The following is a 16910-nucleotide window of genomic DNA, read 5'->3' as shown; positions in this document are numbered from 1 at the left end:
GCAAACAAGGAGTACAAGCTGCGATCCTCAATCCGGAGAGTTCCTCCCCTAAGTTTAGGGTTGTGCGCTTTCCATACTTAGCCAGAATCTATTTCCCTGTTTCAATATACCGAGGCACGCAATAGCTGTCTCGGCGGGAGCAGCAGCTACTACTCCTTGGAATGTGCGCAGAGCGCTCAGCTTCTAATATAGGAAATGGAGCCACCTTCCGGTACAGTTGACTCGCGCAGCTCTTTGTGCGGCTAGTCGGAAAGCGGATGAAAGGTCTACCATCTCTCCCAGAGATTTCCTGCTTGTGCAATTGGTCCTGTAATCTCGCAAGTGCTTACGCGCTAGGCTCATGTGTCCCTCAGGTCGCTTCAATACGCGCAGTCTCACCAGGGGCAAGCAGATTCCTCAGCGGCCTTCCTGGCAGCACGTGCCCATCCAAGATTGTTGCCTAGCTTCGATCTCTTGTCAGCTCAGGTCCTACTTTCGCTCGCCTAGATGTGAGTACAACAGTTTCGAGACGACGCTGCCTTTTGGAAGTTGTCGTTTTTAGCTTACATTAGCCGGCTTGCCCAGACTGCCACTCCGCACCCCTCCGCTAGTAAGGCTGGAATCACCTAACTTGGAATGATATGAGGCAATCATCGAAAGAAGAACAAAGGTTAGCTTAACCTTGGTAACTTTTGTTCTTACGAGCATTGTTTAGCTTGTATCCATAATCGCCATTCATCACACCCTACCCTCCTTCCCTATCACGTCGGGTAGACCGGCAAGTGAGAAGGAACTGAAGGGATTGGGGGAGTGGAACTGAGGTAAATTTATATCCCGTGAATGGGCGCCATGGGTTGGTCGCCACTCACCCTGGGGGCGCCCCCAGCCCGACGCCGCTGTGTGTTGCCTAGGTAAAAGTTCTCACGACAGCTGTTGCACGCGGCGCGCAAACCCTAACTGGAATGGGTAGTGAGCAACACATCTCAAAGAACAACAGTTACAAAGGTAAGAAACCTTGTTTTCCCTAGGGCTGGGTTCCTCCAGCCCCAGAACTGGATGAACCACACACACAACACATACGGTAAGCAAGCAGTTTGAATGGACTGGTCGAGCAGCGCTCCCAGGCTGCTACCCTTTATGTGTCCCAGATTCAGCATGTCCTATCCCACTCTCACATCACATTGTCTGGCAGTAAGCCACGCCTACTTGATGAGCAAACCCCACAGTATTTTGGATGCTGCAGGGATCTTTAGCTTAGGTAAAAGAAGCGTTGCAGCAGAGTAAATAGGGAAGCTAAAAACACAAAAGAGTAAAGTTCAGAGAGAGAGAGAAGGAACCAGCTTAACTATGAAAATTATTTATTGAATAATAATGATAACTACACAAGGAGAGCCTAAACCAACATGACATACATTATTAAAGGTTAATACCTAAGATAGAAAGGAAAAAAGAGAACAAGAAAGAGAGGGATCTCACCCACTCCATTAGGCTTGAACTGGTCGGGGTTCTCAGGCAATGGTGGTAGCTCAGGGTCCTGAGTGCTGGAGACAGGAAGAGCCCCCAGAACAATCAGTCAGGAGAAGATGGAGTCCCAGTGGAACTGATGCATAGTTTGGATCTAAGCATCAGAACACTTACTTGAACATAGGTAGGGTTTTTTGTAGAGAAACAGCAATGGTTCAAGGGAGAACACTAGTCTTTGTTTATGTGTAAACTGATGACTCAAGGGTTTTCTTTAGGCTAGACAATAAGAGCTGAGTATAAGAAGGGTAGCCGTGTTAGTCTGGATGTGTAAAAGCAGCAAAGAGTCCTGTGGTGAAGTGGGTATTCACCCATGAAAGCTCATGCTCCAATACAATAGGAGCTGATCACTCTTGGCTATGGGTGGTGTTTTCTTCCAGGAAGCTCGCAATGCAACTATTGCTTCAATATTTTGGATATCAGTCAAGGATTCATTACTAGAATTGGTCTGATAACTGCTGAGTGTGGGCAGGTGTAGGTTGATTAACATCTGGAGCAGAGATTCCCATGATGCAGTGCTTTGCTGTTTTTCTGGTCCCAGAGTTCAGTGCGGTTCTCTGTTCTTCATTCTGTATGCTAATCTCTGTCCCATCTTTCGTGCAGATGAGGCTAAAGTTGTCTCTGCTCTCCATTCTGTATGCAAATAGAGATATGTTAATCTTGTCACCCTTGTCAGGAGAGGTGTAGGTGTGTCTCCCAACGCCCTTCACTGCTCTCTGCAAGCCTTGTCTCTAATCAGTTTTGGTTCAAGCAGAGACTGTTGTGCGGGACAGGGGGTCTAAATACTGCACCCTGGTTCCCCAAGAACACAGAGCTGACTGGTATCAAGTGGTTGGTGGTGCAGAGTGGGCTTGGCTGCTGCCTACCCCATCCCACATTGTGAGCTTTAAGCCCTAAACTATGAGGAACACACAGAGGAGCTACCATAGCATCAAGAGGAGGAGATATTACTCTTCCTTCCGTTTCCTTCAGCGACATAGAGCCACAGCTCCATGATGGGCAATATGTGTGCACAGAAGTTGACTTCCCCAGTGGGAGCTGCAGGAAGTGCTGGGCAGCCTGAAGCTTTAGGGAACACAGTAATTAGCCAGCTTTGGAGAGAGTTTGTTCTGCTCTGCCTGTTCTCCTCAGCCCTTTGAAGAAGTCGGTGTTTGAGCTGGTCAAAAAAAATTAATGGAATAGTTTTCCATCAGAAAATGCTGTTTTCTCAAAATAAAAATATTTCATGACAAAATTTTTGACAGGAATCATTTAGGTTTTCTCATTTCTTTTTTATGTCAGAACATTTAATTTCAGTAACATGAAAGAGTTTCATTTCCACTTTATCATTTTGATTTATTTCACTTAGACTTTCTTATATTCAAGTGTTAATTTTAATATTGCTTATATTATATTTACTGTTTTATATTAAATATTATAACACTTTGACATTATCAAAACATTTCCCCATATTGTAAGTAAATAATTCTGCATTATTGAAATGAAACATTCTGATGTTTCCAAATTGAATTTTTTCAGAATTTCTGTTCTATGATGTTGAAATTTTGATCCTTCCTTCCAAGTCAGATGGAAATCAGATTTTGAGACGTTGGAATTTCCTTCCAAAAGGAAATTCCACTGTCTAACCAGCTCTAGTTAGTTTCAAGAATAGCACTAGCTCTTCAGAGGCCTTGCATTCCCTGATGAAGAGCTCTTGTATGTCCCATCCCAGAGGCTCCTTCTTTCTTGTGCAGTTATATAAAGGCTTTGTATAATCTGGCCCTACCATCTGGAAACGAATTTTGAGCTCATGTGCCTGCCTGCAAAACGAAGTCCTTCTAACCTCTGCTGTAAGTCTTATTAATGGATCTCTTCTGTCCCCTAAGCATTTGAGGTCAGTATTTTCTCTTTGAAAGCCTGTACTTTGCATTGATTCCCTAATAGCAAACAAGTGGTCATTTGGGAATTTTCTACTGTAGAGGTCTGGCCCACCCTCATCTCCATCCATTGATTTGGACAGTATATTCATACTCTTAACTTCCTCTATAAAGGAATGTCCCATGGTGTCTGAGGTGCAAAATTAGGAAGTACTTAGATTTTTAGACAAACCCTCCTCTCAGTCTGTAAAATATAGTCAGTTGTCACATCTATGATCCAATATGGATTTGTCCTGCTATCAGGCCACATATTTTGTGGCTTTGGCATTGTAACAGCATAAAATAATCTCTTTTCTCATTATTATTTTTTCATTTCAAGCATTTACAAAACTGGGCCTACAATATCTAGCCCCTTCCATTGAATAGCCTTGAGAATCTTTTAATTACTCCCTCGTGATGCTGCTCTCTCTCTTCTATTCCCAGTCACCTCCCATGAGATTAAAGGAATAGTATAAAAGCTTTCTCAGATCTGGGATATCTGAATCTATGTGTGTGTGTAGTACCCATCAAACCCTAAAGCCTGGGATCATGGGGGTCTAGGGTAGCTTTGAGATAATGTTGGAGGTAACTTTGCTGGTTTATTCCATTCCGTGGAAATCACAGAAGCTCATAAGAACATAAGAACGGCCGTACTGGGTCAGACCAAAGGTCCATCTAGCCCAGTATCCTGTCTACCGACAGTGGCCAATGCCAGGTGCTCCAGAGGGAGTGAACCTAACAGTTAATGCTCAAGTGATCTCTCTCTTGCCATCCATCTCCACCCTCTGACAAACAGTCTAGGGACACCATTCCTTACCCATCATGGCATCATTTCCTCTCTTGAAAAACTTTCTGCCTCCCCCTAACAGATACTGAGGGTCAGATTCTCTAGCTGGATTACCTCAGGCATACACAACGGCTTTAAGCCTGCCACAAATGCCCAGCAGAGAATTCCCTTATTGGAGAGGAACTCCCTGCATATGCTAGTGGACCCTGCATCTCTCCTGGTATGGGCAAAAGGGGGGAGTGCTGAAAATACACCAATCCTCCAAAGATGTAGAGTCCATTAAAGACCCTAAGCCAGCAGTAGAACTGGTAGCAGCTGAAATTTATATTGAGGCCAGGTCTGACCTTCAGAATCAGGAAGCCAGAATCAGATGAGGCTGTAGCTCTGTCTGCTGTTTGATGCAGAGATCTGACAGCTTGGAGTTTGTACCATCTGGACCAGACAGTCTGTTTTCTGTGTTTTCATCCAATAAGATGACTAGAAGAGAAATAGGGGCAGATAACACTGAATCATTAATATCCCTGGCGCACCAGCCTAAACAGCAGCATTTGTCCTTGCAAAGGCTGGCGCATTTTGTGACAGATCTTTATGACCAGCAGACCAAGTAAGGTTACCTCCGATGTTCTCACCAAGAGAGAAAATCCTGTTGAGATGGGAGACTGCACTCCCCAAGCTGGCCATTGAATCCCTACCTCTCATTTTGTCGTCTACCAGAATACTAAGAAATCACCCTTTGGACCCTGAGAAACGGATATCTAGGAGAGCAGAGACAACATAAAAGTCTCCCAAATTGCTGTAGATTTCATCCATCTTTCATTCATCATTGGAAAACTCCAAAATTTTAGACTCTGTGTCAAAGGCAAAGTTCTCCTCTCTGCCCCTCTCTGACAGTTTCAAATCACATTTGTCCTGTGTTATTTGGGTCAGCTGCTGGGTGACCCCTTAAATGTGGAGAAAGATTTCTGCTCTTTATCCTGTTGTTAAAAAAAAATCAAACTGTGGATTGAAGTTCAGGTTCTGTAAATCAAGCTTTCATTAATTGCCACAAGAGTCACATTTTATGAAGGCAAAAATACATATCTTTAAGTGGGGAGTCAAATGGATTAAGTGAAGGGTCATTATTCTCTGCTGGGTAAACTTATTTGCTATATACTTGTGAAACACTCCACATTTTTGGCATCTTTTCTTCCTCATTTTCTTCTGATGCAGATTATAGTCACAAGCAGAACACAGGTTCAGCTTTTAAAGTAAATGTATTTTAAAACCTAATTAAATAAAAGTTAAAGGTGCTGCCTGATAGCTAGTATCTTAATTGAGTAGGCAATTGATTGAATTATAATTCTTTCCTTATAGATTCTCAATCCAATATTTCTTGAAAACTAAACCATCATATTCTTCAATTGCTAAAACCAATTTCAAGGTAAAAATGTCATGTCAAATCACGTAACAAAAAGGGCATTGCAAATAAGATTTATCTTGACCTTACCAATCAGTCACATTGCATCACCTCTAAAGAGTATTATTAGATTTTTATCATTCTCTGAGAGCATCCCCTTCAGAGACTGGCCTGATAAAATAGATGGCTTCAGAACCAAATCCAACAGATAGCCACAAACAAAGTTATGAATACCACTGCTATTGATTTAAAAGACATCACTACTGTACAGTAGATAAGATGTGTAATGAATTCACATTAATCAAGTAAGTATAATGATTACCTAAGACATATTTGGTTGTATAAATATATGTATTTTAGTGATGACTTGCTGACCAGCACAATGCTATAGGAATCTTTAAAAAGGTTAGTCATAAATAAGGAAAAAATAGCTTGATTCTATATTTTCATCATACATTTGTTATTAACACATTGACTCAAATTATCTTCGAGGTCCATTAGGCACAGTAAAACTTGAACTACAGTACATGGCCCATCACTCAGCATTCAGAAGTAAACATGCCAGAGTACATCCTCAACTGGAGTAAATTGCTATGACGATTTACGTGAGTTCAGGATTTGACCCCACCTTGTTTAATGGTTATTTTTAACAATTCATTTATACTAGGCTAGTCACTTTAATATATTAAGGTGTGTTAAACCTGAGTTCATAGACTTGAGTTAAAAAGAGAATGCTACAGCAGTGTTCCATTGGGCCAAAGAAACTTGGCTATGTTGCAGGAGACAAGTGAGCTGGACCTGTTGAGGACCAGACAGAGATGGTAACCACTGGAATAATTTACCAAGGGTCATGCTGGATTCCTCATCACTGACCATTTTTAAATCAAGATTGGAAGTTTTTCTAAAATGTTTGCTCTATTAATTCTTGTATGGCCTGTGTTATACAGGAGGTCAGACTAGGTTATCACAGTGGTCCCTTCTGGCCTTGGAATCTGTCATGAATTATTAACTCTCTGAATGCTCTTAGCCAGCTGAATTTGAAAAGACATTACAGGGAGGAAGGCACCTGTATGTAGTTAGGCCCAGGGTGTTAAATAATATATGGAGATATACCTATCTCATAGAATTGGAAGGGACCCTGAAAGGTCATTGAGTCCAGCCCCTTCCCTTCACTGGGCAGGACCAAGTACTGATTTTGTCCTAGATCCCTAAGTGGCCTCCTCAAAGATTGAACTTACAACCGTGGGTTTAGCAGGCCAATGCTCAAACCACTAAGCTATCCCTCCCCCCTGTTCCTGCTAACATTGAAGTCGATGAGAGTTTTGCAGGCCCTTCAGTTAAAGCTTGACATGGCAAGCAGTAAAGCCCACACCTAAATATCTGCAGAGAGGCCTACAACAGCAACGAGAGAGAGAGAGAAGCACCCATTTAGAATATGTTCCTGCTACATGTGTTTGCATTAATCTTCAGCATCCCAGATTGTCTTAGCAGCAAGAAGAGCTATCTCCTTTCTCCCTACAGCATGCATACAAATTTAGTTTTGAAATTCTGCTCTACCTTAGACCCACCCGTAAATCAGAAAGAAGGGGGTCTGAGCAGGATTTAAAACTCAGATCTCCGTGCACAGGAAAACGAGTAATATAGCAACACTGGGACCAACACTGGTCAAAAAATAAGGAGAATTTAAAATGTATTCTGTTAAATTCTGAGCAGCTCTCATTGGGACATTTCTGCCACCTGTTGTTTTTTCAGAAGGACACCAGGATAGTTCTTTTAAAAAAATCAAATAAGCCTATAACTACTAGAGAAACTGGGGCATTTCACTGCAGAACTGAAGTTCAATAAATGTTATACTGTTGGTTAAAATACAGTTTTCATGGCAACAGCAGTAGGACACCTTGTGACCAGGGAGCCAAGTAACAAATGCAACTGAAATATAGAAAAGAGCATAGTTTAATTGTACTATAAAATTATGGTGCCTGATTCTACCTTCTGTTGCACCCCAGAGATCACACTGGTGTCAACAGGAATGCGTAGGTGTATCTCAGTGTTTCTCAAACTGGGGTCACCGCTTGTGTAGGGAAAGCTCCTGGCAGGCTGAGCCGGTTTGTTTACCTGCCCCATCTGCAGGTCCAGCCAATCGCACCTCCCACTCACTGCGATTCACTGCTGCAGGCCAATGGGGGCTGCTGGAAGTGGTGGACAGTAAGTCCCTCAGCCTGTTCCGCTTCCAGCAGCTCCCGTTGGCCTGCAGTGGCGAACCACGGCCAATGGGAGCCGTGATTGGCCGGACCTGCGGACGAGCAGGTAAACAAACCGGCCAGCCTGTCAGGGGCTTTCCCTGCACACGGGGCGACCCCAGTTTGAGAAACTGGTATATCTGAAGGCAGAATATGGTCCATAAAGCCAAATAGCTCTTAGTTACATGAGTGCAATTCCCATTATCTTCAGTGAGAGCTGCAGACATTTAACTGAGAGCAGAACTGGGTGCATAGTCCGTAACTAAGTAAAACTTGTAGTACAGATTTAAAACTCCAGTGTTCCTTTCCAGATCCTTAAAAGTATGTTTTGCTTAGCAGGGCTAAGATTTCGCACTGTTATGTATGAAAACATGAATTATTGTAGTGATAAGAAAAAGTGCTGATCTATAGACAGATAATTTAATCCCACTTTTCAAGCTAATGTGAGTAAATAGCTTTAACCATTATTATACTAATTTGATATAGAGCTAAATTGTACTACATTAACTTGGAAAGAAACAAACGGAAATGAATTTCAAGGCAACATTCAGACTGGATTTTATAATGAAAACCAATATAACTAAAAAGGAGTATTTTGGCTCTGTTTATATATACCAAGTTATTCAACAGTAATATTGGTTTTCTAAAAAGAAAGAGGAGTACTTGTGGCACATTAGAGACTAACAAATTTATTTGGGCATAAGCTTTCATGGGCTAAAATCCACTTCATCAGATGCATCCAGTGGAAAGTACGGTGAGAAGATATATATGAGAACGTGAAAAAATGGGTGTTGCCATACCAACTATAACAAGACTAATCAGTTAAGGTGGGCTATTATCAGAAGGAGAAAAAAACTTTTGCAGTGATAATCAGGATGGCCCATTTCCAACAGTTGACAAGAAGGTTTAAGTAACAGTAAGGGAAAAATTAGCATGGGGAAATAGTTTATACTTTGGGTATAAACTCCCACTCCCAGTTTTTATTCAAGCCTAATTTAATGGTGTCTAGTTTGCAAATTAATTGCAATTCTGCAGTTTCTCTTTGGAGTCTGTTTTTAAAGTTTTTTTGTTGGAGTATTGCAACTTTTAGGTCTGTGGAGTGGCTGTAGGGAGACCAGATAGCAAGTGTGAAAAGTTGGGGTAGGAGGGTAATAGGCACCTATATAAGACAAAGCCCTGAATAACGAGACTGTCCCTATAAAATCAGAACATCCAGTCACCCTAGCTGATAGTGCTAAGAACCATTATTAATGTCCCAACTGTCAGCCATGCTACAGACAAGTGTAGTCTCTATGAGGTGGCTGCTGAGCTGGAGGGTGCAGCTTACCTTTGGGGGACTTCTTGTGAAGCTTAAGTAACCCCATCTGCTTATGAGCTGCAGGCAGCAGAGGGAATGGACTCAAAGTAGAGAATATAGGCCTTTGTAGGACTGACTCATATTAGAGCCTCAGAGACAGTCATTATGCCCCCTAGATACATTTACTGTAGATACAGGCCTTCCTTGCTTCCTCTGCCTCTTGACCAGGCCAAGCAAAAACCGGAGGCTCTGAACTGAGAGGGTGCTATGTGAGACAGTAGGGTTGGCAGGGGTCTGGTCAAAAAGGGAAACTGGCAACGTCCTGACCGGACACTAAAAGTTCTGTTACCTGCAGTAACCGGCCTCTGCTACTGGGGGGTCGAGGTGGGAAGAACAGTAGCTGCTTCTGGAGCCTGGAGAAGTGGCTTTGCTTAGCAGGTGCTGCTTTTCCCAGCCCCCAGCCTGATGGAGAGAACTGGCTGGCTCTTAGACCGGGCTCCAAAGTAGGTACTGGCACCATCCAGGGGGGTAAGCTGTCTGCCCCCCACCCCACTGTGCCCTAATTTCCCCAGCCCCTTGCTCCAGGGATAGAACCCCTACCCTCCTGTGCCCCAATTTCCCCTCTCCAGACCCTCATTCCAGGGACCGACACCCCCCACTCTGCTGTGCCCTGATTTCCCCATCCAAGCCCCTCATTCTGGGAACTGACACCTGCCGTGCCCTGTTGTGCCCTGATTGGGCAGGCTCTGCATCAGCTCCTCTCAGCCTGGCTCTTCAGGCAACAGGTGAGTCCCAGGGCAGGGCCTTGGGGGAAGGGGTGGAGCAAGGTGTTAGCTTTTCAAGGATTAGAAAATTGGCAACCCTATGGGATGGAGGGGATTTTCTGATGGGGAATTGTTTTGAGTCATGATCAGATGGGAGGGGTTTTGTGTGCATAGCAGGGCATTGCCCGGGATGAGGGTTTAGGGAAGGAGAAGATTTCTAAGAAGTGAGTTAGGTTTCTGGGAGGGAGTTGAAGGGGGAAGGTTTGGCTGAGGTGGGAGAACGGAAGGAATAGGGGAGGGACTGAGGGAACTGGTGAATGATGGTGAGTGTAGTTGAGCCAGTGTTATACAGTAGGGAGCAGGAAGGCAAGAGTACAAGCAGTCCCACAGAGACAAATACTCCTTTCCCTGTGCCCTGCCCTTTACTGTAATGTGCCCTATGTTTTCATTCTGAAATGAGAAGGATGCAAAGAGGGGGAAGAGAGGGCTCCTTTCTTTCTATTTTCCAATCAACCTCCCTCATCCTCCACCAAACCCCTCCTTGTGACATCCACCACCAGTGTCCTCGTTTGAAAATCTGGTCAACATATCAGAGGAAGGACCACTTATTTTGGCAGCAACTGCTACTGCAAAATACCAAGTATTTTGTTAAGGTGAATATTGAAATAAATATTAAATGCTGTGCTTTTTGTATACGTGTATTTCCTACCCTTGGCTTAGCTGACTCCTGTTTACACCCTGTTTACACTTGGCTTAGCTGACTCCTGTTTACACCCAACTGAGGTGCACAGTAGAGAAATGGAGATGAAGAGGTCGGAATAAGGGAGACATCAGTGGGGAAAAAATCGAGATTTCAGAATTTGTTTTCATCCCTCAGTGGAAAGAAATTGTGACCTTTCAAAAAATATTTGAGAGAAAGACCCACCTCGGAATAGCCAATAAGTCAGTGGTTAGGGTACTCACCCAGACCCAGGTTCAAGTCCACTCTGAAGCTGTGGGCTATCGTGGGGTGGCAGGTCTCTCTCTCTCTCTCTCTTTCTGACCAGAAAATTCCATCTTAAACCTGAGAAACCTTCCCAACAAATCAACATGTTCCAATGAAAATTTTTTTTGTCAAAAATATTCCTGACCAGCTCCAGTGGCAGCTCTACCATCTTCTCTAGTTTTTATTTTTTTATTTATTTATTTTTTAAGAAAGATATTACCAAAGACCCTTCAAAAGCTCATTGTGGGATCATTTTGTCTCAGCTTCTGTCAGGAATACAGGTTGAAACAGATCCTGTAACATACAACACACGGACAGACTGCAGTGGTGCTCTGCATGGGCACATTAGTCCACCTGAGGATTGTATGTTGCAGGACTGGAGCCTTAACTATATAATTTTATAAGAAAATTAGTGAATTTTTGGCACAGGTTCTCGTAGCATTTTTGGCAGCCATGTGGTGGTCACTTCATGTCACTTTGGCAGTATTAAGGAAATGGCACTCCAGCACATCTCCACATGGGAGTCCCTTTGACAGAGACTAGTTATTCTGGGTTGTGGCTGGGTTGTGTCACTGGAGCAGTAACAACATAGCCAGAATATAGTATACTGATGGTCCTTGGCTTTGAGATTTACTTACCTTTAATTATCTGCAAAATATTTGCCTAAAATGTGCACACTAATGCTAGGAAATATGTTTGCTAATATACTTCCTCAAAAGTGTGCAAATGCAGCAGAGTGAAGTTTTTGCACTGATCACTCAGATCTAAGAAAAATTCTGCATAAGATGCGTGAGAATTTTACTTTGATTTTTTTATAGCAAGATACCTACTGCTCTGCAGCTTTTATAAACTTTATTTGAAAAGAGTTGGCCATTGAAGAATATATTTTAATGTAAGTATTTGTATGGTGTTTGAAAATGTTTATGCACCTCCAGTATATTAAATGCATCTATCTATTCTGTACCCCTTTCTTATTACAGACATGTAACCATCGTTCTAACACAGAGATAATCTGTTGCACAACTCCTTCACTGAAATCCTTCAATCTGCAACTACCCTTTGCAACAAAAGTGTTTTTCATTTTTGATGGAGTCAGCAAACAATACTTCGATTTTGATTATGTGAATAATCCTGTATTTAAACCTTTTGAAAAGCCAGTGGTGATCTCAAGGGGCAATCAAAATATATTGGAAATTAAGGTAAGAAATGTTTAGATGGTCTTTTAAATCATTGGCTTTGATCTACTAGACTTTACGCAGATAACTGAAACACTAGTCAATAAACAATATTATGCAATAATATTTCAGCTTACACCAGCAAATCGGTACTAAACACAAACTATCTGTCATAACACTTACGTGTAATGGGGGGCTGATGTTTAATGAAGGTTTGGAGAAAAGATCTAAAGGATTTCTGCTGAAAAATGTTCAGCAGGGAATATCTTGAGAGCATTGTTCTCTACTTTTACCACATTCTTCTGAAGTCCCAGTTGTCATGAACTATACATAAAGAGCTGATTTCACAGATATACCTGGGGAACACTTGGCATATTGGGTGGGAATGCAAAGGTGACTTTCTTGGTCCTCAAGAGAGCCAGGGGCTAATTCAGCCTGAGTGCAAGTTAGAGCAGCCTCAGGACTGTTCTAAATTGCACCAGCTTTTAACAGCCTTTTACAAGCTATTGTACCAGAATGTATAACCCAGAGCACAGCATGTTCCAGCCATATCTCCTTCCCACCATGAGCCCCAGAACACTTGGGGAATCTTCAGCTGCACACTTAAGAATTAGCAGGAGTAAGGGGCTAACTCAGAATTTTAAATGGTTGGTCTGTAGACTCATCTATTCCTCCTGTATGGTTTTGTGTCCTTTCCACTGGAGGAAAATGGAACTGTCCTGGCAGCACTGGCTTTCTTGATCTTGGATTCAGGAACTACTGGGTGAAATTCTGTAGCCTGTGTGATGCAGGAGGTCAAACAAGATGATCTTAATGGTCCCTTATGGCCTTAAAATTTATGAATTTATGAAGGGTTCAAACTTGATAATGAGTGCGTGTTCTGAGTTATCAGGCTGTGTGCACTGAGGAGTGGAATTCTCAGTCCCAACCCAGCATACAGGGCTAATGCAGGGTGACTTTCCTGGTCCTAGTGGGTGTACTAGCAGACATAGCCCACTGTGTCCAGGCTGCATGCTTGGAACTAGAGCGGGGCAAAGAACAGTAATTCCACTCTGCGGAGGATTTTGATAGAGGAAAGTCTGGTTTCATTCTGACTCAGAATGAAAACCAAAAATTTCAAAATTCTCCACAAAAGGGAGGTTGGGCTGAGCTGTGAAGCAGCCCACCTGCCAGATTGTGCTGGAGCCATGAATCCTGGAACACCTGGAGTCCCTGACTCCGCGACAGTCCAGCAAGTAGGCTGCCAAGGAGTCAGGTGAGCAAGCTGCAAGGAAATCAGGCAGGGTTCTGTCAGACCCATGTCTAAGTTCCTTTGGAACTTCATCAAAGTTGAACCATGTCCACAAAAATGTTTTGATTTTGACAAATCAGCAAATTCTGGCAAAAGAGCATTTCACTGGCATTTTCCCAACCAGCTTCACATGGAACTCCAGCGCACACAATCCTCTCTCCTTCAGCTGGAGAGACCCTCAACAGTGTTCAGCTATGCAGCGTACAGAAAGAGCATAGAATCTCTCTCTGCCCAGCTTCTTCATGTCATGGCAACATGCCATGCACTCCAGATCTTGCACACTGACTGCATGGGGGACAGGCTGCTATCATAGGTGAAGATTTGGGATTTGGTGCTTCCCCATTCACTCCATGCTTTCCTTTGCCTACCTAGCTTAGTCTCCACAACTATATTTACCATTTCCTCCTCCAAGAGGATGTCCTGTTTCTGCTTCGTTGGAAGAGGTAGAGGAGTTTGGTAGAGGAGTTTGGTTAAGGACTGGCTTATTGGAGGGTGACCGCAATGACACTTCAGCCCTGTTGGTTTACCTTGTAGTCATGGTGCCCTAGGCAGCCTCCTTCTGAAGCCTAATGCCCGGGTGATTTCCTGGCAACCAGCTAGACAATGATGTTAGCCAAAGCTGGTCTCCTAGAATAAAGCATGAACAGGCAGCAATTTAACATCTTCCTCCAAATAAAATTAGTTATAGTGGGATTTGTCCATTGAAACACTGAGGCGACTTTTAGAATTTATGTTCAGGAGTCAAAAGATCATCATAAGCCATACTGGCAACACTTTCCCCTCACCCCTAAACACAGACAAAATCACACACACATAAGTTTACATGCCTCATGGTCTTATTTTGAGCAATAATTAAGCAACCACAGCATGAAATTAAATGGTAACTTGCTTCAGTGAGCAAACTGTTCTACCAAACCAAAGTTCTTTTATCTTTTTATTAATTAGTTTTAGAAGAGGGGAAAGCTTTTATCACAAGTTTTTCAGTCGGACTAATCTAGGGTGACACATTTGGCTTTCAACAAATGACTGGATACTGACTGAAAGGTTCTCTCTGGTTTCCCTTGATGAACACAAGATGTTTTATAAGAAAATATTGCTCAGAACTATATTTATTCAAGTGCTTTATCTAGGACTTTGTCCATCTGGGCATTGTGTTCCTGAAGTGCCAGATGTTTTTTGTCTTCAGTGGAAGGCTTCCAAAACTCTATATTACATTGTGTCAAGGTCGCTCATCACAGCCATCTTCCTTTGCCAAGTATGTGACTCTCTTTGAAGTCTTATCAATGCTACTCATAGGCTGGTCAGAGGGGTCATGGCAGAGTGACACGAGGCACTCTCTTGGTCAATTCCCACCCAATGAGCTGAGAACACTGCTTCTGAAATACTCCCATCTCCTGCCAACTTGCAAAGCACACGTTAGGATCAATCTTATTGTCTGTCAATCTAGGACAACCAAAAACTCAGTCTGGACAAGAAAATGTAATTTACTTATTGCCTGCCAAAGGAAGTCAGTGACCCGTTCTTATGCACTTTGAGCCTGCTGACTGCCTAGTGCATCCTAGCTGTAAATGAAAAATGCCCCCCTTGTGAACACCACCAAACTGCAGAAGGAATGGATGATTTGTCCACATGGCTGGTTCCTTTGTTGAATTCCTTCTACGGCAGTACTCAACCAATTGCCCCATACCATACTTATAGGCTAATTATACATATTTTCATCTTCCAGCCTCCCAAATGCAATATCTGTCTGTTTATTCCTGGGTATTTCTGTCGTCCATTATCATAGTACGTAACTGCAGTCCAGTGGCATTCACAAGGAAGGCACTGGAACAGATCAATGTTTGTTTTAAGCAACAAGGAATTTTAACAGCCGATCAGATCAGGTCAGCAGCTTGTCCCAGCATGTAGGAAGTGATAGGCAAATACACAGAAGTAGAAGAAACAGCTGCAACCGACTCCATAGCAGCTCTAGGTCAGAATTCTCGGTGAGACACTTTAACTTGTCTTAGCTCTGCATGTGAGCATTACTTTAGATTCTCTTGAAAATGCCTATCTATGCTGTCCTGAGTCAGAGGCAGGCTGTTTAATTAAGTGCTGCTGCATCTGAGCCCCTACAAGATTGTGCACAAGTGCACTACAGTGTCTGGAGCAGCTGTTCTACACAGTTCCTTCAGCTTAAAGAACTAGACAATTCAATTAACAGTGTAAATGGGACAGAGAACTGGGCCAAAAGTAGTTCTAATTGACTCCTGTTGTATCTCTGTAGGGCCAGTCCCTCAGATTCCAGAGTATTTTCTGAGTCCACTGTCCTCATCACCACCATGGATCCCTCTCATGCTCTTACTGCAGTTTTTTATCAACTTTAGTCCCCATTTCCATTCAATCTCTAAACTGGGACTGAGCAACAGGCCTAAGGCTTTGCCTGATCAGAGCTCATACACACATACCAAACCAGAGAGAGACTACAAGTATTACTTATATATAGCAGGACTTGATTTTTAAACAGAACTCATTCTGGCCATGGAAAAGATTGGGACCATCACAATTTCATGTCAATCAAAACTTGACACGTCTGCCTTAGAAATCAAAGATGGAAGTGATCTATTAAGCCACCTTGTCCATCCCAGTCCAGTGTAGGATGTTCCCTGTGGGGTAATTTTAAGTGTCACTGCCTCTTGGTGTGGTCTTTTTAGGGGTCTCAGCTTCTGGCTGACCCTTCTGAGCTTAGTCTCAATCAGGTCAGTTCCTGGATCCTCCCATCCAATTAAGTTTATCAGCCCTTCAATTTTAGGGCTTGCAGTCTCCTTCAGTCTCCTGGCTGTTTTCTTGGAGGCAGCCTCCTGTAGGACTGTCACTACTTTGCTAGCTCAGGCCTTTCTGCCTCCCCTTTCCTCCTCTGTGCTCTTCCCTGTAGCAGAGCTTGTTTTCTCTATTGGTTGTAGCTGTGGGTTCCTGCCTCCAAGATTGGTAGTTCTCGTAGGGGGTGTGATCAAGCTGCTTGCTTGTAAATCAGAGAGACTCTCCTCCCCCCCCCCATCTATGCTTAGTATGGAGTTTGTAGACCCCATTGCATTAAGAAACTTGTCCAGTCCATTTTTAAATGACGATTGATCTCCTTCCATGTCCTTTAGCAGATTGTAACAGTCTTGAATCTCCCTATTAGGAATTATTCTGACAGTAAACCTGCATCTTCCATTCTTAAATTGTGTTCCATCATTCCTACTTATGATCAGGAGGACCGTTCTAAACCTTCAGTGCTGTTCAACATGCTTCAGATACTCATAGTTGTGGGAGCAGATGGTTTATAGAGTTGATCTGTGATTGCTGCTCCCAGTAGTAACTAACTGGCCCCATGTGGCTTGAGGGGGAACCAACTGTTAAAAACAGGGTGGGGATGGGTAACAGATTCTTTTTAAAAAGCGAAAGAACTAACATGAAAGGGAATCTTATTCTGCCACCCCGGTAGTAATCAGTAGGCACTCTCTTCTATCTCTAAAATATCTGACACATTCTGTGATCCTTAACTGAGCAGAATTCCCATTGAATAAGAGGCTTGATTATTTAGGATTTTAGAATTTAG

General features: G+C 43.0%; 1 protein-coding gene across 1 annotated transcript in view; it reads left to right on the top strand.

The window, feature by feature from the left end:
- MET (MET proto-oncogene, receptor tyrosine kinase) overlaps window positions 1-16910 on the top strand; it is a 134953-nt gene that overhangs the window by 95155 nt on the left and 22888 nt on the right. Inside the window, exon 11 of the mRNA XM_075065491.1 lies at window positions 11845-12063. Coding sequence (XP_074921592.1) covers window positions 11845-12063 — 219 coding nt within the window. The remainder of the gene's footprint in view (window positions 1-11844; window positions 12064-16910) is intronic.

Source organism: Chelonoidis abingdonii, chromosome 1, assembly GCF_003597395.2.
Source record: "Chelonoidis abingdonii isolate Lonesome George chromosome 1, CheloAbing_2.0, whole genome shotgun sequence".
NCBI classification, from domain to species: domain Eukaryota; kingdom Metazoa; phylum Chordata; order Testudines; family Testudinidae; genus Chelonoidis; species Chelonoidis abingdonii.
Note: the sequence above shows the minus strand (reverse complement) of the source record. Positions and strands in the feature narration are given on the sequence as shown.